At 42.3% G+C, this 17572-nt stretch overlaps 1 protein-coding gene across 4 annotated transcripts in view; it reads right to left on the reverse strand.

Annotated features, from left to right (window-relative positions):
- The window catches only part of DOCK1 (dedicator of cytokinesis 1), a 620618-nt gene that overhangs the window by 567051 nt on the left and 35995 nt on the right, over window positions 1-17572 (reverse strand). For 2 of the 4 annotated variants that reach the window (XM_075000462.1, XM_075000464.1), the window contains exon 2: window positions 7120-7203. The exons of 1 other annotated variant lie outside the window; for it this stretch is intronic. In XM_075000462.1, coding sequence (XP_074856563.1) covers window positions 7120-7203 — 84 coding nt within the window. Of the gene's footprint in view, window positions 1-7119; window positions 7204-17572 lie in introns of those variants that run through there. One more of the 4 variants, XM_075000466.1, reaches the window with a different exon arrangement.

The raw sequence follows: 17572 nt of genomic DNA on the forward strand, positions 1-17572 counted from the left end.
ATCAGAAAACTAGCACAAGCCTCAAATGAGTCCCGAAGTAACCTGGATTTTGAAATGTTTTAATCATGTTGTGAACTAAACACCTACACTTTTTAGAATGTCCATGACCAGTGTTCTAAGATTTAATTTAATAATCCCAAGGGAGAAAAATCTAGCACGCACACACACTTCACTAGCTCACTCTGCAGAACATTAAATGACATACAGTCACAGTATTGTATTCTGCCCTGAACAGTTCCTTTTTTTGTTGCACCTTCATTTAAATCAAGCAGAATAAACATCCTCTAAAGACTTGAAACAGCTATTACCATTAGATGGGAACTTGAGACAAGGCCCACTAATTAGAATAAGCTTCCTGGGAGAGCGTTGTTTTGAACATATGATATTCCAACTGAATTGTGAAAACAAAAATGCAAGTACTACAGTGTGGAATTGAAGGAAATACTTCTAAAGCTAAAATAAAGAGACCAGGAAACAGCCCATATGTATTACTAATATCTCTCTTTTATAGAGCTGTCTTCTAGTATTCTAAAACATACTGGAAAAAAAAGGCAAAAATCAATTCCTTGAAATAAAATATTTTTAATCCACCCACCCCACACACATACACACACACCCCTAAATCAATTGCGTCTGAGGCTTGAATGACCTTTGGAAAATATTAAATCAAGAAAATTAAAGGATTTTCTATCCAACAATCATTGCATTTAATGGGTAATCTCCACTGGTCATTTGTTTGGTATACCCATTACCAAAGTGACATTAGGTTAATAGGACAGAACCAGATAAAAAATATACATCAGCAAATTATCAGATATTTTATTTTAGGAAATATTTCTTCAGGTTACAGCCCTTCTTTTCTCTCTTGTATTAGGAAAAATGCCTCCTTCATCTCACTGGGCCACAAGATTATTATAACCAAAACCATCTCCCAAGATAGACTAGATTTGCTAACTGCACTTGCATACCTAAAGTTTCCAGAATATGCTGACTGAACCATAACAATGCTTTGACTGGATGTAGAGACAGCACAAAGCTCTCACTGTCAATGTTGTGTGCAGTCAGCAGACAATTCATTTCATGTGCCTTTACTTCAAGTACGTGTCACTTTAGTGATATCAGTATGAAAAAAAATAGCCTACATGGACAGAAACCAGCAGAATCTGGCAATCTTGCATAAGGGCAGCGAAAAACAACATCTTGTGAACCAAACAAAGAACTCTGATGGGCTACATGGGACTCGCAGGCCTGAGGTAAACCACCACTGCTCTAGTGTATCAAATGGAAAGAGTTGCAGAGATACACCTCCAGAACATATGAATGATCATCTTATTGAAGTAGAGATGTTTATCCAAACTTCAAATTCAAAACTTTGCTGATGACTTAAAGCGAACTCTTCCTGGCAAGTTACTTACTATAAAACATAACTTTTCACAGTAGGAAAGTTATAATATGATTTTGTCAATCCTGGTCTGGAAAAGCAACAGAGGAAAATATTCCAAATCTAGGAACAGTAGTCAGGAAGATGGCAATGTTCATGACTTACTTAACAAACGTTAGATGGGTCTTTTTCTCTGTACTTTCTACATGACAATCTAGAGGTAGTATCTTCTGTCCCATGGTTAAAACTGAGTGATTAGTGACAATGAGACTGTATTTAAGCTGAGAAAGAGACCGTTTTACCACATCAATAAAAGAGCAAATCAACAGTGACTTCCTCTTAAAATCCAGTCCTTTAAATGCCTAATATATTTGGTCACGAGAAAGATTTGCTTCCAAAAGAGCAAAATTGGCCACAGAGGCCCTCCACCTCAAAATTTGGTTTAAAAATGGAATCAGTGCAATTCAGAATGAAGCATATTAATTATAGCTATGGCCAACGGAATTATAATTTCTTGTGCCTTATCCAAATTCTTCATTTGGCTATCCTATGTACCTTTAATCATCATATTTAAAAAAAGACAGAAATACTGGTCATGATTTTAAAACATGGTCTATAAGCAATTCCATAACTACTTTGTGTGCAATTACTGATTTGCATCCAAATGATCAATTCCTTTTGGCATACACAACTATCTGCTTTGCATATGCCATTATGGTAACTCTGCATGACTGCCAAACACGCTTCAGACCAACACACTGCAGAGCATATACCAGTACACACGATAAAAATATTGTACAGACTGAGGCATATTAGGATTAGAGTGATCCTCCTATGGATGACTCCCTCCAGACGGTGCAGCTGAATCTGTTTAATTATCTTTCCCTCCCCTGTTCTGCATCTGTATTTCTAGACTGAAAAAGATGCTGGAGATGAAAACTGGAGAAGGAATGCACATATATATGTTAGAAAACAGAAAAATACAACCCAAGCCTAGCAAAGCCCTTAAGCATATACTTAAGTGAGGTCTAGACACCTAAGTGGCTGGCCCTTTTGAATGTGTGTAAGTTAGATACAAAGGGACACATACAATAACGTTTATTAAGGATGCAAAATTCAAGATAGCAATATCAAGCAATAACTTCAACATGTCTTAAGAGTACAAGTGGGGCACCAAGAGGTTAAGCATAAAAGATATCAGTATCTGTCAACATCCAATAGGATTATGGAATATTTTAACTTAGTTTGAAGCATTAGTTAAAAAAACCAGAGACAGCAAAACCACTAGACCTCTTCCTTTACATATGCTATTTATAAAGCGTTTGGTAGCATCTAGTGAGGAATTAAAAATATTGGTCCATACAGATCATCACAGAATTCAGAAAAAGCTAAACTACAAAGGCATTTATAGAACATTTCAACATAGGATACCCTTTCTCCTGCACAATAGACATCAATGTCTTTTTTTAGAATATTATTCTTAGTAGTGACGGTAAAAATAATCCTCAGGAATAAGCTTGGAAAACAAAACATTGGCTTTGTTTCTCTCTGCTCGACAGCATAAAACACACACACCAAATAAGTTTTTACTTCTACTGTCATAATAACGCAGCAATGAAATTTGAGATTAGACAGCAGTTTAGGTAAAAAATATATATATATATATATATATCGCTAATATGTTTACTTAAGATGTTTGGGCACAAAGTTGGGAGGCAAAACCTCAACTCTTCAGCAAAACATGTGCCCAGAAGGTCAAAGAATTTTTCTGACACCCCGTCCCATTATCAGCACCATAAATTGCATTTGACTGCATCACATCTGCAAAGAAACAGACAGGAAGCAGTCTGATTATAGGTTTCTGTTGAGGGTGTCTGGGAAACAAAATTAGTGGTGAAGCTGAGGAATTCTGGAAAGGTTCAGTCTGCCTATTGGCCAGTAAATCAAACAGGTGGTAGAAAACTGCCTGGTAGTGGAGAGGCCTTCAAAGGAAAGAATTAGTGATTATACCCACCTGTTTCCCAATATAGAGAGTGAGTAATGATCAAGCATGGCAGGAAGCATATGAGCTTTTGGAGAAACACTATTTGAAGTAACTTCAAAAACAGACTCCAAAGAGAAACTGCAGACTTGCAATTAATTTGCAAATTTGACACCATCAACCAAGGATGGAACAGAGACTGGGAGTGGCTGGCCAATTACAAAAGCAGTTTCTCCTCTCTTGGTGGTCACAAGGCCACATTAGCTACTGATAATGGGCCACATCCTCTCTGACGGAATTGAATGGATTTCTCTTCTGTCGATGTTCACAACTCCACATTAGCTGCTGATAATGGGCCACATCCTCCATGACCGAACTGACCTTGTCAACTCTGGCCCTGCTCTTGACTGGGACTCCCTCCTTTTCATGAGCCTATAAATTTAGACCCCCCTCTGGAACCACCATTCATACATCTGATGAAGCGGGTCTTTGCCCATGAAAGTTTATGCTCCAAAATATCTGTTAGGTCTATAAGGTGTCACAGGACTTCCTGTTGTTTTTGAAGATACAGACCAACTCAACTACCCCTCTGATACTATTTTATTTGAATTTCTTTTTTTTTAAATTATAGAATCATAGATTGGACGAGACCTCAGGAGGTCATCCAGTCCAACCCCCTGCTCAAAGCAGGACCAATCCCAACTAAATAAACCCAGCCACAACTACCTGCCTAATGAACATTACATGTGTGTAGAGATCATTCCATTATTCAATCTAGAGAGACGACCAATCATCTGCACTGACCCATTTCATTTGAAGCATGCAAGGGGTTCAAAAAGTGAAAAATTTTACACAAGAATGATGGACAACAGCTATATGTGTGACAGGCAAATAGGCATCTAGATCGCTGCTTCTCTTCTAAATCACCTCATACAACTGGCTGACTAAATGCAAATCAAGGGCATGTAACTGTCAGGGATTTTTATCCCTTGGGCATTATCATCCCCGTGGGCCAGGGGAAACAAGCCTTTGGCCATTAACTTCAATGCAGGTACAGGTAGAATGTAAAGTTACATAGGCTGCCATTTAGCAGCCCCCTGCAACGGACACTCTGTGTCAGTTGGTTTCCCCGGTAACCTGAACTCATGAATAATTCATAATCTAGGACTTAAAATCCAGGCTTCTGATTGGGTGCAGGTGGGAGTTTCTAGTAACTTCCACCGCCCGGAGGACCTGGTTGAGAACCACACGTAGAATCATGAATATTTAAATTGTCTAATGAATTATGCACGAGAACACAGAATAAAAGCAGGCGCAGCACAGCGCTCAGCGGCCCTTGGGACAGACAGGATTCTGTCACCTGTACAGGGAAGTGCTGGCCACTTGTGGCGTCCACCAGCCCTCAGACCAGCCACTCAGGCGGTGAAGCCTTTTCAAAGAGCCCCCGAGGGAACACCGGCGGCCCCTGTCAGTGCCGGGAAGCCTTTGCGAAGAGCTCCTGAGGCAACGCCGGCGGCGTCTACCTGCTGCTGCGGCCGCAGTGCCGCTTGATACACCAGCGCCTGCGTTGAGGGAGCAGAAAGCGGGCCCTGTGGTGGAGTGGCCAGGTGGCGAACTGGCCCCGCCCTAGAGGCGGGGTACTGCGTGCCTGGCTGCAAAGCCCAGGATCCACCGCCAAGCGGCATCTGTGCTCCCTCCGCCTCTGCCATCTTGCGGCTTCGACACCTTCGGCGCCTACCTGACTGGACACCATAACCAAACAAGACTTACCTACCGGATTGGGCTGCTGTCTTCAGGACACATAACTTACCTATAGGCCCGTGGCACAGCCCAGGACCTTTAGCATTACATTTCAAATTTGTCATATCACCACAGATACTTCTGGGCACTGGGTCCCCTACCAGGGGGGTTCGGGGTCGCAACCCGGGCTGCGCCCTTCCAGGGCCAGGGAAGGGTAACACCCAGGGGCTCAACCCCAGTGCCGAGCTTGATTGCCCAAATACAAACACTAACCCAAAAGGGGAAAAGAAAAGCTGTACACTTGCATTAATGGTTCATTAATTATAGTTAAAATCAGTTACAGTTTAGTGTAGTTTTCGTAGTCAGCCATTGATATCTCCTTGTTAATCACCCTTGTTAGTTTATTGTGCAGGTGGGTCGAAACAGTGGAGGCTCAGCCTCCCGCATCCCCGAGTCTACCCTGTACCTGTCCTATTCCCTTTTCCCTATCCTGATTCTCCAAGCCCCAACTGGGGAGGCCAAAGACACTCACTCAGCTGGGAGGAGGCCTTAGAAGGCACAGCCTTAAGGTCCCCAATAGGTCGGATTAGCAACCCGGCCGGGGTGCATAGAGGGGAAGTAGCACCCCACCCCCGGAGCCAAAAAAAACAAAGCTCCTTACACCTCTTTCCTAAAAGTTTTCCTTAACCTCACTCTTTTGCCTTCCGGTTCAATAAAAACAAAGTTACAGGTCTGACTTCATGGATTTATTAGTAGCAATTGTAAGTGTTTAGACAAAATATCACTATTATAAATTGTTTAAATGTTGCCTTTTTCATCAGCTTGTTGTTAACTCTTTTAATAAATACTTAGTTTAATCAAGTCTATACCTAAAGCCTCCCTCTTTTGCCTCAACCTTGCCCTGGTAGCCAGCCACTGCCTGCCGGGGGAAGTTCCACCGTACAGCGATAAGGGTACATGCACGACCCCGGGTCTCCCTGCCGGAGGTGGGTGGGGGCGGTCTGCAGAGGGGCGGGGTGGCCTTACGTCGCCGGGCTTCCGCCATCCCTCCTTACCATCTCAGGCCTAGGCCCTTGGGATTCAGACAACTGGTGACTGGGAGCCTCGCCTCCAGTAGCGCTAGCTGGAGCTGCCCAGAACGGGTAGAGAGGTTAGCAATCCCCCCTTTTAACACCGACAGTAACATCTCTCCCCACAAAAGAGATTGTAGTTAATCATTCCTATTTGATCACTGAACAGCAGCAACATTAACTGAACTTTTTTTTTTTTTTTTGGAAAATAAAATTAGTATTTTATGGGACCCAGAGAGGAGGGGTAGCTCAGCGGTTTGAGCATTAGCCAGCTAAACCCAGAATTGTAAGTTCACTCCTTGAGGGGGCCATTTAGGGATCCAGGGGAAATAGATTATTTAAAAAAAAAAAAAAAAAAAAAAAAAGCGGGGGGGGAGGGGGTGCCTGGTCCTGACAAGAGGGCAGGAGACTAGACTCAATGACCTCCCAAGGTCCCTTCTAGCTCTATGAGGTATGTGTGTATACAATATTACTAGCACTTCTCATCAACATAAACCACAATATACTGCTTTTTAAATGTTGACTACATAAGTATCATGGTAGCAAATGTGTCTATTTTACAAAGATATATGCATAATTTAGAGGGTAAAGAACTTTTAAACTCAGGTTAACACCTTTAAGACACAGAAAGCATGCTGTGTATCATCTGAGGGTACCGAGAGCACACCTAGCATCTTACTAACCGCCCAATAGATATTACAGTTTATACAAACATTAAAGGTGAGAGACCATTTAACTTGCACAGAAAAAAGTGCATTTAGAAAATGATAGTGTTTTATCATCTGCCTATTCATTTACATGTAGCATTTGTTAATTCCATTCTCAATCCAACACTGAGAAAAACATAGATCACCATCTCCTAAAATAGAATATGTTAAAATAACACACACAAGAACCAGTGGCACTGTATGAACAATGGTTTTGAATTAAATACGTGTTTGTCTTACCTTCATATGTTTCTAATATATGTACGGTGTCACCTATTTGTAAGGAAAGTTCATCTCCTCCCCTTGCATCGTAATTATAGAAAGCTAGAGAGAGAGAGTACTGCTATTAGCATGTGAAAAATAGCGTAACTTCCAATTTATTGATTTCTTACTTCTACACATTTGAAAGTGAATTAACATCACATTATCACCACAGTCAAGCTTTATGTATCTTCAGTACTATTACACTATTCTAATCCAGTTCTTCTTACAGTCATATAACAGAAAAAAACCACACAATATCTTTGTAAAACTGTAGCTTTTCACTTGTTTTTTAACATCACAAATTAGGCAAAACATTTTTGCAATTATATCATAGATTCCTTACTTGAAGCAATACATGCATTTACAATAACAATACCTGATTTGCTTTGTTTATGAAATATTTATATCCCAGAAAACAAACCTAACACAGTATGTTAAAATGCTGGGTATTAACCTCATGATCTTTTGTGATTACCTACATTATTTTGTTCTTCATTGTTGCATTTGTAACAGCTTTATTTGGTACACTTCCAAATGTTTAGAAAGTTTGAATCATGAATTTTAAACCAAGCACCTTAATATTACTAAACCACTAAAAGAAAGTGCATGGCTTGAGAGATATAGGTTAACAAACTGTGCTTTTACTGCATTGATACTGTAGCCTATAAACAAAAAAACAGGATTAAATAACTGTGCATGCAAATTGAGCATGTTCATAATTAGTAAGGACTAACTGAGAAAAACAGAGGGTATAAATTTGGAGTTAAATACTTTAACCCTCACTTGTTTTAGGAGAGAGGACCCATACCTCTGATGGTATTTTATTGTACCCAGGTTCTTAAACTTCACAATCACCAGTATCAGATTGTCAGTCAGCAGACTAATATTGCCCTATAATTACCACTAATCCAGAAGATTTGGCAAACAATAAAAAGGAATCACATATCTGCATACAGTGAAGTGTTGGTTGATTTTTTTTTTTGATCTGCTCATGTAAGCCCAACTTGGACATGAAAAAAAATTACCAGGAGTGTTTGTTTTCACAGAAATTTCCAAAAGTCCCAAATATGGTACCTAAAATGGCAGGTGACAGTAAATAACAAAGTGCAGTATCCAAGTATTCATTGGTTCTTAAGGTACAACTGACAAAGGCTTTAGCCACACAATGCATCACCACGAAGAGTATGTTTTAGTCACAAATATTGATAAACAAGAATTCACAGTCCACCACCTGTCCATGATATGCCCTATGCCCCAACTAAATCTTGGAAGTGCTACCAATAATTGTCAGAGGGGAGCACTGTGGGTGTTGGCGGCAACCACTTTGTGGCAGCCTGGAGGGCACCACTAGTGCTGGTGCCGCTGCTACGGGAGTGCTGTGGGTGGGAAGTGGGGTGGGAGGATGGATCCAGAGGGTTTCCCAAACGCTGGAGGGGTGCCATGAGTGTGGGATGAGGAAGGGGAATGGTGGGGCTGGCAGGTTCTCAACCTGACTTCTCAGAAGCAGGCACATGTTCCATGACAAAAACCACAGGCTTAATCATGAGCACTAAGGAATGGGCTGAAAGGAGACATAGTACATAGCAAACCAAAGTGCCAATCTACAGGGTTCTAGCTTGCCACGCACTAAGTGGACATGTGGATTCTGCTACCACACTCTAGAAGTTCCACAATGCACTTATGGAACTTTTATTTCATAGACGCAAGGCCACAGAACCACCTCTGCGCACAGCAAGCTACAATGCTGTACATTCACACCATGGCTCACTAGGCACTAAGTCTCCACAAAAATAAAGTTGGAGACATAACAATTTGTAGTCATGCCCATGCTATACCCAGCATAAACAGTTGACAGTAATATAAAAAAATCGAGATGGGGAAAGAAAGGGTTTGCTAGTGCACACCACCTCAGAGTAGGTCTTCTTGTAATACTTTAAGTTACTGAACCTGCTTGTGTATAGTAACTATCTTGAGAAGACGTGAATCTCTCCCCTCCCCAAAACTGTAAATCAGCAGTTTCTCAAATGAATTTAGTTTTTTTACTGTCTGCATTTAAAATTTAATTAACAAAAGGGCATCAGTGCAATTCATTAGCACAGTGTAAGTTCAACATAATGATTCTTCAGTCCATCTGGCTCTTGCATGGACTAATTAAAATTTTAAACCAAGAATCCAAGCAATTATACTAAATATAACCCATAATCTTATCCAGATTCAAATCTCAAAATGCAGGGGAGAGTGTGACTCTTAAGGGAGCAGAGAGGAATTCTAGTTCATTGATCCACAAGTGATGTCTGGGTAATACAAGGCATTCTTCTAAAAACTATGCCCTAGGAATTATTGGGGGTGGGGGGTTCTATAATTTGTGTTATTTAGGAGGTCAGACTAGAGTCACAATGGTCCCTTCTGGCCTTCAAACTAATGAATGCCAGCAGCAAGAGACTTCATAAATATGAAGTGGTAAAGATACAAAAGACTTGTAATGGTGTCAGTGCCCATTTAAGATCAATTTATCATAACTTGTGAATTCTAGCTAGTAATTTACTGTAAACAGTTGCAAGATATATGGGTGGACTGCAGACTGCGCAAATTTGTGTCCAATAAAACACCCTTGAACCCCTCACCCATTCAAGTGTATACCAAGATTTATCTGATATAAAACCAGTACAAACAATCTATCTACAGACACTGATAAAAGATATCCCTGAAATGAACACTGGAAGTTAACTACTATAAATTGCTAATACCAAAAGAAACTCCTGAGCTTTGTACAACTGCATGCATAGATTCCTCATTCTCTGCTGGACCTCACTCCTGTCCAAGGAGTTATTTCAGAAAGGTTGTTTTCCTCAGACAGTGGCATGATGTTCCAATGATAAGTCAAAGAAAAAAACATTCAGAAATAATTAACATATGAATTTACTTCAATTATTTAGAAACTATAGTAGGTTTTCCAAAGTCCCAACTGACAAAGTACGAAGTCTTTGAAGATGTGATTTTCAGAAATAAAGGTCATCATCAGGGAAGAATAACCCATTTTTATAGCAAAACTTGATACAGAGTAGTTAACCTTTAGAATCTGAGGTCAAACCAGGACTGCCAGCAAGAATACCTTTCAGACATCAGGTCTCTCCTCCACAACAGCGTAATCTTGTAGAAAAATGAATCTTATGCAACATATATGGTCCAAACTGAACATAAAGAATTTGTCAACCATTGATTCTCAACATGGTAACATCATTACTGAGGATCTATTTCAAGACAAACTGCTTTCAAAATTCATGTTATAATTCCCTACTTAGCAATTAAAAATAATGATAAAGCCTACATCTTTGGTGAAGAACAGAGTCTAAGGTATGAGACTGTAGCCAACAGCTCCCTTCAGGAATGCTTGCTATTTTGTAAAGAGTCTCAGGAGGTGTAGCTGTGTTACTCTGTAGCTTCACAAAAAACAAGCAGTTCTGTAGCACCTTAAAGACTAACAGATTTATTTAGTAGGTAATGAGCTTTCATGAGTAAGACCTACTTCTTCAGAAAGCTCATTATCTAATAAATAAATCTGTTAGTCTTTGAGGTGCTACATTTTGTAAAGCTATGGTAGGACACACAACAGGGGAAAGCTCATTCAAGATGTTTTCAGGGGTCAAAGATTTCTTAGTGTATTAGGATTATTTAATTCAATCGCATGGAATGTGCCATAGCGAAGGTGGGTAAAAATAGAGGCCTGGCCACACAGATCCAAAACACTGAACTTCATGCCTCCAGGCTTTTGTTTTACACACTGCCAAGGTCACACTGTTAAGTGAATGTCTGAAAATCTGTGCCAAATCTTTCATGAAGCTATTAAAATACAGACATTTATTGAAAACCAAATGCTTAGATTACTCATTACTCCATTATTACAAAGATGCCCTTCAACAAAACACAGTAATATATACATGAGTAACAAAATACAAACCAAAGCAAATACGTAATAGCACACATGACGCCTATTAGAGGACTTTCAAGGAATACATGAGTTTTGTTTAAAGTCATCATCATCACCATCATCAATAACCATGGGCTCAGCACCCATTGGTGTCTGATGCCTCTCTCACTATTTCCTTCCACCTTTCCCTGTCCAGTGTCGAGTGGCTTAATTTCTGTAGACTAGCTCCGCACCAATCTACTGAATCGTCTATCCATTGTCTGTGGGGTCTCCCTCTCCTATTCGAACGGTCCATTGTGCCAAATACCAGGGTCTTGATTTTTCATTCATCGTTCATTCTGCAAATATGCCCAAATAGTTTTAGCTTCCGTTTTATAACCTTCTGAAGCAGGTTCTCTTTCGGCTGTATCTTTCTATATAATTCCTCATTGGTGACCTTCTGCATCCATCCTATTCTCAGAATCTTTCTGTAACTACTCCTTTTGAATGCCAATATTCTTCTTTTCGAAACTTTCATTATCACCCATGTCTCACTTGTTTAAAGTACCAAAATAAAATGTTTCAACAGACCTGTCACAAAAATAAACTGCATGTTTGTCCTGGAAACTAAGCACTTCAGCAGGATTTACTGTGAACATTAGCGAACAGTACAGTTTTACTTACACCAAAACCAGACAATTAACCCTTAGATAAAATTTTCCCTCTTCCTTTAAGAACAGAAATTCTACCAGGTGGACTAAGTTGAACTCCAGAAGATCAACCGCATCAGTCAATTCCCCCGAGTGAAGACGTGTCCTAAGATAAAGATACCTTGATATTTTTCCCTTGGGAAGCTAAACAAGGATTTAAGGGCTTAACCTTAGACATCCAAGTCTAACAAGAATCCATGTTGGAGCACTTGGAAGAGGGGAAAGTGATCAAAAGTAGCCAGCTTGGATTCACCAGGGGGCAAGTTCTGCCTGACCAATCTGATTAGCTTCTATGACAAGGTAACAAGCTCTGTGGACATGGGGAAGTCAGTGGATGTGATATACCTTGACTTCAGCAAGGCTTTTGATATGGATAAGAATGTTGTGGGAAATATGTTAAGGAAATATGGATTGGATCCTTGGACTATAAGATGGATAGAAAGCTGGCTTGATGGTCAGGCCCAACGGGTAGTGGTCAATGGCTCAATATCTGGATGGCGACTGGTTTCAAGCAGAGTGACGCCAGGCTCGGTTCTGGAGCCGGTGTTGTTCAACATCTTTATTAATGATCTGGATGACGGACTGGATTGCACCATCAGCAAGTTTGTGGATGACACAAAACTAGGGGGAGAGGTAGATACGTTTGAGGGTAGAGGGAGAATCCAGAGTGACCTGGATAAATTGGAGGACTGAGCCAAAAAAAATCTGATGCAGTTCAACAAGAAGAAGTGTAGAGTCCTGCACCTGGAGCGGAAGAATCCCAACCATTGTTACAGGCTAGGGAACGACTGGCTCAGCAGCAGTACGATGGAAAGGGACCTGGGGTTATGGTGGATGAAAAGGTGGATATGAGTAAACAGTGTGCCCTTGTAGCCAAGAAAGCTAACGGCATACTAGCGTGCATTAGGAGGAGCATTTCGAGCAGATCTAGAGAAGTAGTTATTCCCCTCTATTTGGCACTGGTGAGGCCACATCTTGAATATTGTGTCCAGTTTTGGGCCCCCCAGTATAAAAAGGATGTGGATTTGCTGGAGCAGGTTCAGCGGAGGGCAACAAAAATTATTAAGGGGGTGGCGCACAACACCTACGAGGATAGTCTGAAGGATTTGGGCTTGTTTAGTTTACAGAAGAGAAGACTTAGGGGTCATTTAATAGCAGCCTTCAACTTCCTGAAGGGGAGCTCTAAAGAGGAGGGTGAGAAACTGTTCGCAGTGGTGTCAGATGGCAGAACAAGGAGTAATGGTCAGAAGTTGAAGAGGGAGAGGTGTAGGTTAGATATTAGGAAAAACTACTTCACCAAGCGGGTAGTGAAGCATTGGAATGCGTTGCCTAGAGAGGTGGTGGATTCTCCATCCCTTGAGGTTTTTAAGTCCTGGCTGGACAAGGTCCTGGCTGTGGTGACTTAGTGGGTGTTCATCCTGCTTGAAGCAGGGGGCTGGACTAGATGACCTCCTGAGGTCCCTTCCAGCCCTATGGTTCTGTGATTCCGTGATTCTGTCTAAAATCACTGGATCAGACATTTTTCTTTACCCATCTAAAGTAGGGTCACTTCTTAACTATTCATTTCTTAGTCATTCCAACTAAACAATATTAATAGGACAAAACCCACATGTGAGTAGGAATTAAATACCTTAAATTCATGATTTAGATCTTAATTTCTCCGACACAGAGAACAAGAGTGCTAATTAGGGCTGCTGGTTGTCAACTGTCATCTAACAGGGAATCAACTGTGATGACCAACTACTTTTACTGAAGAAACATCATACAGTTAAGCTGTGTCTACATGTGAGCACCCTTTTGAAAGGGCGAAAATTGAAGTTCAGCGTTTGAAAAAGCGGCCAGCAAAAGAGCACCTGCCGCCATTTTTCAGATCAGTGTTCTGATCTGCTCTTTCGAAGTGCCGTCGAGGTCTTTCGAAAGAGAGCATCCACGACTCCACGCCCTCTTTCGAAAGAAGAGAGCCAGGAAACACTGCAGACGGGGTCTCATGGCCAACAAGCTCTTCTGGGGCCGCAGCGAGCTGCCTCTTTAAAGGGCCCCTCCCTCTGTCCTCCCCTCCACATGAGCCGAGTGCTGCCCAGCCTAACCCAGCCCAGCAGAGCCCACTCATGCCCACCATGGAGGCCCAGTGACAGCTCCTGCAGGAGGATGCCCTCATCATGGACGCCCTGCTGGCAGTGCTGTGCACCATCGCTGCAGCTGCACCTGAGCTTATCGGGTGGCTGCGCAGTCCCCCGGGGCCACAGGGCTCCCCCCACCAGGGCACCGCCGGGCACTCCTCCAGGTGCCCCAACGCCTCTGGACCCACCCCAAGAGCACCGACTGGTGGGAGTGCGTGGTGCTAGGGGAGTGGGGTGAGGAAAGGTGGCTGCGGAAATTCTGCATGTCGAGGCAGACCTTCAAGAAGATCTGCCACTGGCTCGCCCCCGCACTCCAGCACCACAACACCATAGTACACTCCAGGTGACCCCTGGTGTGGAGGCCCATTGCCAGGCAGCCGAAGGCTGCAGCATTGTGCCGCTTCACGCCAATGTGGTGCAGCACCTCCTCGTCCTGCCAGAGGCCAAGGAGGTCCTGCAGCTCCCACTCTGTCCAGGAGGGGACCCTTTTCTTTTCCTCCCCCTGGGAGCCCTGGGAGCCTTGCGGGAGCTCGGAGGTGGGGCCGTGAGGTTCGCGGGGGCACTGGCTGCTTGCCATGAGGGCGCTGGAGCATCAGGCTGGAGTGCATGTGCAGGCTGCTCCTAGCATGCACTCAAGCTTCCTGCCATGGGTTTCCTGCATGCATGCAGCTTTAAGGCAGCCGAATGTAGGGACCATAGAGCCGCCGCTGCTGCCAGCTGGACCGTCCCTGTGCTCCAGCTGATCGGCACCATGGTGGACCTGTATTCCGAAAAAGCGGACTGTGGAGCATCTACACGTGTACTCTTTCGATTTATTATTTCGAAAGGGAGCGATCTTCCTGATATGGGATCGGGGTTCGGATTTCAAAGTCTGCACCCCTTTCTTTCGATTTTCTTTAGAAAGACAGGTTTACATGTGTGGACACTCGTCCCGCTCTTTCAAAAAAGGACCATATATTTTGAAATTTTTTGCACGTGTAGACAGAGCTTAACTGTCTGTCATATGATCACTGACGTGGGCATGGTGGGAAAAGGGATTAAAAATCACTTTTGAAAAAGCATATGAAATATACTGCAGCATGAGACTCATACATATTTTCTACTTATAGCAGTGCTAACAGAGAGTAAGATAAACATCTAAAACAACTGAGAAGAAAGTGTACCAAGCACTATGATTATAAAACAAGACTTGGTAAAAAGCACTGTATATAAGGAATCTAAAACCCATAACAAAAGCTGCCAATGTCAAAAGATTCCCCTGAAGAATAGATATATAATGTAAGCCACCAGTTCGCAACCAGGGATACACATATCCTTAAGGGGAATTAAAGGTCTTCCAGGGAGTACATCAACTCATCTAGCTATTTGCCTAGTTTTACAAGACTACATAAAAAGGACTAGCAAACGCAGTACAAACAAATTTCACACAATGATGTGTTTATACTACTCTAGGTACTATATACTGAAATAAAATATTAATATTCCAATGGATTCATTTCAGAATTATATGGTAAAAGTGATAAAATAAGTAATTTTTCATTAACAGTGGGCTGAAACAGTCTTTCATTTTTATCTCTGATTTTTTAAGCAAGTAGAGGTTCAACATCCCTGGGCAGGCACCCTCAGGACCTGAGTGATCCCCCAGAACAGGGACATTGTCAGACCAAGGGAGGTCAACTCTGCCCACCCCCCCACCCCCGCTGGCCTCAGTGCCCGCTCCTGTGCTCCCCTTCCTGCTGTCACCCTCAGCTTCCCAAACCCCCTCCTCCCCGCAGGCTCCCCAGCTACTGGCTCCCAGCCCCAGTCACCCCTCCCCAGCTGGAGCTTCCCTAGGCCACAACTTCCTGCCAGACCCCAGCTACAGCTTGTCGCCCAACCACAGCCAGAGCTTCCTGGGGCTTTGGCTTCCTGCACAGACCTGACGATGTGCCACCACAAGCTACTACTCCCTGGCCTGGGGCTTCCTGCACAGCCCTGGCTGCAGCTTCCCTGGCCCATGGCTTTCCCTCCAGCCCTGGTGATGAGCTGCTGCTCCCTGGCCTTGCCTGCCAGTTTGCCAGCCCTGGTTGCTGCTACCCCGCCCCCCACTTTGCCACCAGACTAGCTGTGGCTACTTGCTGGACCACAGACGTTGCTGGATGAAAGAACACCGGATCTGAGAGTTTTAACCTATAGTTTTTAAGTGAGGTAAAACTTGGACGCACACAATACAAATCTGACTCCCGTAGTCTGGAAAATTTGAGAGCCACTGTGGCTAGACACAGTCTGAGGGCAGATTTTTACGGATAGTAAGTGAAACAATGCTGTTCTATTTATTATTAATTATTATTAATATCATTAATATTTCTTCCACTACACTAAGATCACTATTATAAGAAAACACATACAACTCTTCTGACAGACACAATGGCTATGTCTACATGGTGCCGTGCTGCCAGCAGCATGATGCAAAGGAGGGCTCCCAAAAATGCAAAGGGTCACTCATTTGCATAGTCACACAGCTAATTTGCATACTCTCGCAGGATCGCCATTTCGAAGTTTTTGGCTAGTGTAGACATGGCCATGTAGTTTATTTTTAAATCACATTTTATTGTGCCTCTTCTAGCTGCAGACACACAAAGCAGGTAAAGGAAGACTAAAAATTCAGGCAGAAGTAATAAGAGAGGATCTTGAGCTCAAGGAGGAGCTTCCTAAGCTGATAAGAACGGTGTTTCCCACCAGATGTAGCAGCCATACAGCTAGCAGGGTAGGGTAGGGTTGTGCCAAGAATTTTGCTGCCCGCATACCATAATTGCCAATGCAGTTGGCCCCAGGAAGTCCTTAGCAGTGGATGAAGCACCAAATACTAGATTGATTCAGTTCATTTATAGTTTCTGCTTGACCAACCTTCTCTCATTGACCGGATACCCAACTTGCCTGAGCAGGGAAGCCTTCTACAAAGGAACACAAGCTGAATACAGTATGGTTCCAGGCAGAGAGAACTATTAGTCTTAGTATATAAAACAAAGAATGGAAAAAGACAAGAATTTTCTGATGTCCATGGCATGAGCAATAACTATACAAGTTAAATGAGTCTGAAAATCTATAAACAAAATTAACATGAAAAAAGTACACCTCCAAAGCACACATAACAACACTTATAAAAATAGGAATATAGAGCCTCATTTTCAAAAGTACTGAGCACCCATAGTTCTTAAGTCATCTGTAATTGCAAGTGCTCAGCACCATTGCAAATAAGGCTTTTGTTTCCTAGAATGACCATATTACAAACACTGACTTGATGCACATAGACTATAGCCTATTTCCAGTGTACTGTTAAATGTAATCCACTGCTGAAACTGAAGATAGCAAACCTTATTAATATAGGAACAGCACTTCATAATTTTAGAGGACACAATGATGAATAAGAAGAATTGCTACTGCTCTTGAGATCTGCATTCAACAAGAACAGTTCCAGATGGATTTTACAATTTTCCATTACCTAGCTGATACGGATCTATCTGCCTGTGGGCTGAAGAGCATTCAGTGAATATGACAAACTACCCCAATGGATCTGAGAACTTGAGTTATATAATTGAATGAACCAAGCAACTATGGTAAGTGAACAGTAAACAAAATGAACTCCAGTCATAAGGACAGAAAATGCCCTACACGCACCTTTCATATTTGCATGTGAATGGATAAAATGTATT

Source organism: Carettochelys insculpta, chromosome 7, assembly GCF_033958435.1.
Source record: "Carettochelys insculpta isolate YL-2023 chromosome 7, ASM3395843v1, whole genome shotgun sequence".
Lineage (NCBI taxonomy): Eukaryota > Metazoa > Chordata > Testudines > Carettochelyidae > Carettochelys > Carettochelys insculpta.